Here is a 7652-nt window from a genome sequence, read left to right on the forward strand (position 1 = left end):
TGTGTGTGTGTGTGTGTGTTAAACAGTAAGTCTATAATTTATTATAATTGAATTATTATTTACGTTGTGCTTTAAACTGTAAAATAACAAAAAGGTGACATCACTATTACTATTACAAAGTTTGTATAAATTCTCTTTTTTTGTAAGTTTTTATTTACCTGTTATCATAGTACACTGAGCTATTTTGTCTCGAGTAACGTGATTTTTCATGATACGACCCCTTTAAAATAACTCCAGTTGTTCTTATTTGTTCTTGCTTGTAGATGTTAACTGACGCACCATTTTATCATGTCCTAAAATTCATTGTTACTTAAGGCAACGCTCTGAATAACCTACATTAACGGCTCCTATAAGATCTCTGATAAAGGGCTGTGATGATTAATGAGTGTTGGATGTGTCATACTGCAGGGAGCTCCGGTGCTCCTCTGGTCCTGTAGGGAGTTAAACTCTCTCACCTGCAGAGGGAACAGATTTCACATGCAGATATTATAATGGGCAGCAGGCCTGCAGGGTGCTAAAGTAGGACGCAGCTGGTTATACAGATGTCACCAATCAAGAGGCGTGTTTAGGCCCAGTGACAGAAAAAAAAAGTGGGTGCATTTCTGTTAGAGACATTATTGATAGTGTAGTGTTCCTCGATTTCACTGAAATCCATTCATTTTGGTGGGAAAATGCAGGGAAACTTAGCACAGGGAAATTTGGTGCTTGCCGAGTGTTAATTTTAGGCCCTTAAAACAAGTATTCAAAATGTGTAATTTTACTTACAATCTGCAAAGGACCTCACCTTACAAATGGTTGCTGAAAGCAAAAATGCTATGAAATGCATCATATTTTGTAAGAAAGTGTGACATGCTCAAGCAAAACAGGCACTATTTTTGGAATAAGCAACACAAAATCAGTAAGAAACGAGCATTGAATTTCATTCAGTAGATATGACACAAAAGCGGTGTAATTACATTTAAAACAAGTTTAATTTGTTTGTATGCAGTGCAAAGTCAAAAAACGACTTTAAGAGCAACAGAATGATCTGCCTAACGGATGCTGTGGGCTGCATGAACAGCCTAGCGCTAATTCTGCAAATCAGACAGCAAATCAGTCAGGGCCAATGTCACATAGCGAACTAGCGCAATGTGCATAATTACATAATTACGTAATTACCCAGAGCGGAGTCGCTGACAGAAAGTAAACTTCCTGAAGAGAGATACAGAAGAGGAGAAAAGTCGTCTTCGACAAAATTAAGCATTTTAATATTCACCGTTGTCACAGTGATGTTTTAGGCCTAATTATTGAACTATCATGACGGAAATGAGAGTAACTGTTGTGTCTGGAAAGTTGTTAAGCACTCATATAAATGTTTCCATGGCAACTTTAAGATTTATAATGTGAACGCCTCACTGTTTGCCACATTCCTACAGTACAATCCAGTGTGAAACATCACTGAGCTAAACATCATCTGTTAATCTGCACAAAAAACAGAGCAATAGAAAGTCAGAGAGAGAGAGATAGCTATAGATAACTATAACAACCCTGGTTGAAACCAGGCAAACAGTCCGCTGGGGAATAGATCTGTATTTGGGTCGGAATGTAGCAGAACTGCTTAGTCCGTAAAAACACAGTGAGAGGAGACTTTTCAGGAAGAAAACAGAAAGAAAAATGAGCCTCACTCTGACAGGCTGAAAAAAAATTGTGTTGCTGCTCCTGCAGAAGACGTCATGAATCCAGGCTATTTTGTGCAGTTGCTAGGGGTGTTTCTATGTGGTTGCTAGGCTCAAGTAAAAAGAGTCCACCCTTAAGCTATGATATTTTGGTCTCCTATGATATTCAATGCATGTCTGTGGGATATGTTTTACCCGTTTAATCATGCAACAAGTTAAAATTGTGCGTCTGATCACAGAGTAGAGTAAAAGCACACGATTTGAGGAAACATTCATGTCTGGAGCAAAAACGCTTTAGTTACACACTGAAGTTTAATTCTTAGTGTCAGGGGTTTGTTCAAATCAATAACCCTCGCTATGAGCAATAGTAATGATGGCTGACTTGGCAAACGGCACTAAAAAGTGTAAACACTTCAAGACTGGCTACAGATGAAACTGTGAAGGAGAAGAACTTGATATATGATTCCACTAACTGAAAGATCAGGAAGACAAATATCAAGGGTTTCAGAAAAGCCCTGAAGGTTCAGAGAAACACTCAGACATGCACCATTACGAAGGGCGAGTAGATTCGTGGGACCGGACCGCTTCATCAAGGGTCACAGGTTCTTCAGGACAGGTCAGAGATGTTGAAGAGGTCAAGAGCAAAGATCTGGTAGAAGAGAAGCTAAAGAAGAACAAAACACACCTTTGATATGAGCGAGGCATGTATCTTCTTGATGATGTCGTCCATCTCCATGAGTTTGGGTCCTATCAGAGAGCTGTGGGGTCCGCTGATATGTCCGATGTGGTCCAGACCCAGATAATGCAGAATCAAAATATCCCTGTCATCTCGCTTCAGAGTGTCGTCCAGATGACGGGTCACATTATTGTCTACCTGACAGAACGAGAAGGAGATATTCAAATCTGAGAGAGGGTGAGAGGAAAATAGACAAATGAAGACTCTAAGACTTCATAAAAACATAACATAAGCTTAACGGGGTCATGAGGAATCAAACTGTGCTTGATGTTGATGTTATTATACTAAGTACCCAATGTAACTTTAATCCTGTAGCATATTTGATATGCAAATTCCTAAGGCCTCTAAATGATCAAGATGACCAAAACTTTGCTGAAAAACCTGTTGCACACAATCTACTACATGTCTTCTGTTGTCCGATTGATAGTTTATACTTTTAGCAAGTAAAAGAGCTATTAATGTAACTGTAAAAATATCCTCCTTCCTTGCTCTGAAATCTTTTCTGATTTTTATAAAGTAAAAGTAAGAATAACTTTTATATTGTTAGTAATATTTCAAGATGAACACTTACTGGACTGAAGCAACTTAGATTTACTTGATTATCCAGACATCATTTTTTTAGAAAAATCATGTTCAAATGTGTGTATCAAATATGATCCGTCAGCTTTTTGAGGAACGATTATTTGTTCATCGCTCAGTCATGCACTGCATTGCATTAGAAACTTCAGAGCTTTGGATCATAAAACTAAGCATTTAAATATCATCTTACTAAGACATATTATTGGGAGATATAGAGTGACAACTGATGTGCATTTTATGTACATTTTCTGCTATACTGTTATAAAGATCTCATTGATTTACAAACAAACTTTTTGGCTGTATAAATATCAGCATCTGCACTAAACTGCATATTTTTTCTCAATTAGGAATAAAATCGAGGTGTCTTTTCCTCATATGAGCTCCATTTTCTCAAATATCATACTATATGAGCCATAAAAGGCTGACGCCTCAACTCTGATACTAAAAAAAAAAAAAAAACCATATGCAAACTTTTAGATTTTTGTCTAAAGGTTCAATAAACTTTACAATTTAAAAAAGAAAACATTTCTATTATTTCAAATGTCAGGCTTTATAGGGTTAAGAACTCAAAACTTTCTCCTCACTTCCTCTTACGAAATCTGTGTGGGAAATCTTTCACCCTTACATGATTTTCCCGATCTCGTTGATTCCTATTGACATTACTGGATTTCACCCAGAAAGATTTACAGAACAAACAGTTAAGAGTCAAACAACTTCGAGATTAGATCTTCTCACCTCTGTGTAGTCGGACACAAAAAATGAGGTAGTGCCATCATGCTCCATGAAGTGTTTGGGGAAGAGTCGAACCCAGGTGTCGTCGCCATAGAAGATGATCCGTTTGCCAGCACTCTTGGCCTGCCAGATGAGATTGTCCTCCAGCAGAGCTGGAGAGTTCAGGTTCATCACCACGTCTATGAAGCCCGGGATGCTGCCGGTGGTCAGAGCCTGATGACGGACATATGAGACAACACAAATATTGCCGTTTAAGAAGCCATACAATATCTTTACTGTCCAAAGAGGCCTTAAAAGAAAAGTTCACCAAAAAATGTAAGTCCTCTATACATAATATGGCTTTCTCCAACTGAATCAGGAGAGAAATATGCACAGAACAAGAACCGTTCACAAGTGTAAACAGTCCAAAACAGTCCTAAACAAATATGTTGGTGGATTTTGATGTGAGAGGACAACAGGAGATGGAATTTTTCACTGGAGGAAGCAATGTTATTATGGACAACGGACTGGTATTTTGGCCAGAAGTGGCGGTTTAAAGTTAACCCCAAAAAAAGTCTTAATGATGGATTTGTTTCTTACAAACACACATATTGCTTCACAAGTTGTTAATTGGTGGACTGGAGTGGTGTGGATTACTTGTGGATTATTGTGATGTTTTTATCAGCTGTTTGGACTCTCATTCTGACGGCACCCATTCACTGCAGAGGATCCATTTGCGAGCAAATGATGCAATGCTAAATTTCTCAAAATCTGTTCCTATGAGGAAACAAACTTACCTACTTCTTGCATGGGCTGAGGGTGAGTACATTTTCAGCATATTTTCATTTTTTGGTTAACTATTTCTTTAAACCACTAGAAATTCACTTCAGGGAAGAAACAAGCAGAATATAGCCTCTATAGCATTTCGACTGCACCATTTAGGTCTTGTAAACAATACAATTTGATATTTCTACAGTTTTGACAGCTGATATAAAAGAAGGCAGAGCACACAAGAAATATAGCTTTATGGGGGAAAAAACCCTGACATTTTTGACACGAAAAGCCCGTTGTTTTCGGTGTACTTAAAAGATTTCTCGGCTCATAAGGTCTCATATTTACACAGTCTTGTTATAAAAAAATGTGAATCTGAATGTAAATGACCAGAGACACTAAAATAGGCCAGATACCTCATTAGCTATTCTGGGAACAGAACCACAAATTTACAAAATCTTTGTAGTCTCACGCAGAGAAAAACACAACCCCAAACCTTTCCCTCACCCTCCTGGAAAACCGAAACATAATTCCCTCAGCCGTTCCTCATCTCTCAGGACCGACATCATCTAATGATGAAAACTAGGAAAACAACACACGAGGCCACCCCTCCTATTTGCGGTGTAGATTATAATGAGGGTATTGATTGCATGTCTGTTAGTGTACACAACACAATTACTGTCATCTAGCGTAACATGCTTCTCAGAGACAATTAACACAGAGAGATGAGGGGGGAAAGACAGGGAATAAAAACAGCAGGTGTCATCATAAACATCACTAGATCTCGGTCTTATTAGACTAGTGCTAAAACAGGTGTTTCCATCACTCCGTCTGTCTCTATCATATTGCTTTTTTTAAATATAATAGTTTGATGTATTATGTAGACAAGAAGGTTTTAGAAAGAAGTCTCTTCTGCTCACCAATACTCTATTTATTTGATTAAAACTACTGTAAAAATAGCAATATTTTGAATTATAATTACAATTTAAAAGAACTGTTTTCTATTTGAATATATTTTAAAATGTAATTTATGTAAGTGATGCAAAGTTGAATTTTCAGCATCATTACTCCAGTCTTCAGTGTCACATGATCTTTCAGAAATCATTCTAATATGCTGATTTGCTGCTCAGGAAACATTTCTTATTATTATCAATGCTGCATCATATTTTCGCGGAAACCATGCTAGATTTTTTCAGGATTCTTTGATGATTAAAAAGTTTCAAAAGAACAGCATTTATTTGAAATGGCATGCTTTTGTAGCATCATAAATAATTATTTAATGTGTCCTTGAAGGTTAAAAGTATACATTTCTTTCAAAACTAAATAATCTTACTGTTACTGTACAAAATAGTTGCAGCACTAATTTTAATATACAGTATAAAAAATGTTATATTTTTGAATGATGTTGCAAACAATTGCATTAATTGCAAGTCAAGTCACCTTTATTTTTATAGAGATTGTTTCAATGCAGTTTGTTTTAAAATTGCCATTTTGAAATGATTCACATGAATGAATCAAACTCAGGGTCAAACATTTTAATTCAAAGTCACACTAAAGTTTAATTCAGAGACCCTATTAAAACATCAGTCTTAACATGCTCACCCTCAAATCAATAGAAAGCTAATGGACAAATAAAATCTCATTAAAATCTCATTAAAATCACTGAGATATTCTCGCAGCTGTTTGGTCCTTCCTCTCGTTGCTCCATCAGCAGATCTCACAGAACCTCCTTCACTAACCAGACTTTTCAGAAATCACAGGCTAATTGCTTTACTCTTGTCACATTTGTAGTGAAACATGAGCAATTAGAGGATTCTGGCTCCCCTCTGCAGTAGTTTTATGCCGCATTAGAGATTCTGGCAATTATACTGCTGCCGTATACTGCGTCATTTGTTAAAACTACATGCAAACGCTGCATTGCCACGGCCAAATAAAATAAAAATTAATAGGCCTAATTAAAAAATTAAAAAACCTGAGTGAGGTTGGTAGCTAGCTAGTTGCAAATACTGTATCACAACTGTATCACATAGCTTCAGCAACACCTGCACCGTTTTAATTATCTTTCTTTCATTTTAATTCTTTTATCAAAAGACTATCGAAAGCCATTCTTTCCATTGAGAATACACGAAGCCTTAAATTAAACACCAAGGACATTGTGGATGAATTTGCCGAAAAAGGCCCATAGAATTAAATTTAATTTGGCTCCCCTCTGCAGTAGTTTTATGCCGCATTAGAGATTCTGGCACTAGGAAAGGTTTAAATTTGTATGCTTGCTAACTGCTGCTCCTAAAAGCATTCACAGCCAGAGAGGATGCCAGTGGCTTTGCTGAACAGAAAAAGCATTTCTGCCAGAAAAAAAAGCCCTAAAGTTTCTCGGTACAGTTACATCAGCAGCAGCATCAGCAGCACATCTGCTAAATGGAGGATCACTTTCCGAGACTGCTGGGCACTTTTTGAAACTCAATATTTATTTGTGAGATGGTAAACATATTAGTGATTCAACTATTTCATAATAAATTCATAGCTGAACAGTGTGCCTAAAGAAGTTGTGAAATTTGTGAAACTACATACTATAGTTTATTGGGGAAAAAAACCCTGGCCACCTAGCAACACCCTAGCAACCACTCAGAATACTACAACAACCGTACAGTAACACACTAAAAATCATTGAGAACACTTTAGCAATAAGGCGGTGACTTTTACACAGGCATGATGCACCATTTATGTTACATTCATAAAAATGTAAAACACTAATCTAAATCTAATGTTTTCTCCACCTTTTATATCCCAGAGTTCAACAAACAATTAAACGCCCCTGATAAGTTCTGTAATCTGATGGGTTAAGGATGCAGACTAATTTGAATGTCGGAGACATTCACTAAACTCATAACAGCACAATTTAAATGCAGAATATTATCCGTCTGATCAAAGCTGAAACACTGAAGCTTAAATGCTAATAACAAACTTTGTCAAATATATTTGACATCCTGATCTCAATCAATAAATTTCATACAGACACCAAAAACAAATATCTAAGAAAAAAATCATGCATTTTTGTTTAACAGTATGATGAATGAAAAATATTATTACCCCTACGGCAGGGGCGTAGCGTCTGGGTATGCAGGGTATGCATGAGCATATGGGCCCGGGCTGATTGGGGGCCCGCCGACGGGGACGAATTCTTAATTCATGGCCACCAC

At 37.1% G+C, this 7652-nt stretch overlaps 1 protein-coding gene across 1 annotated transcript in view; it reads right to left on the minus strand.

Moving 5' to 3' along the window:
• LOC107688002 (GPI ethanolamine phosphate transferase 2-like) overlaps window positions 1-7652 on the minus strand; it is a 145138-nt gene that overhangs the window by 117872 nt on the left and 19614 nt on the right. Inside the window, 2 exon segments of the mRNA XM_016485536.1 lie at window positions 2341-2529; window positions 3706-3915. Of these exon segments, the coding sequence (XP_016341022.1) occupies window positions 2341-2529; window positions 3706-3915 (399 nt within the window).

Source organism: Sinocyclocheilus anshuiensis, unplaced genomic scaffold, assembly GCF_001515605.1.
Source record: "Sinocyclocheilus anshuiensis isolate Anshui unplaced genomic scaffold, SAMN03320099.WGS_v1.1 scaffold189, whole genome shotgun sequence".
In the NCBI taxonomy this organism is placed as follows: Eukaryota; Metazoa; Chordata; class Actinopteri; order Cypriniformes; family Cyprinidae; genus Sinocyclocheilus; species Sinocyclocheilus anshuiensis.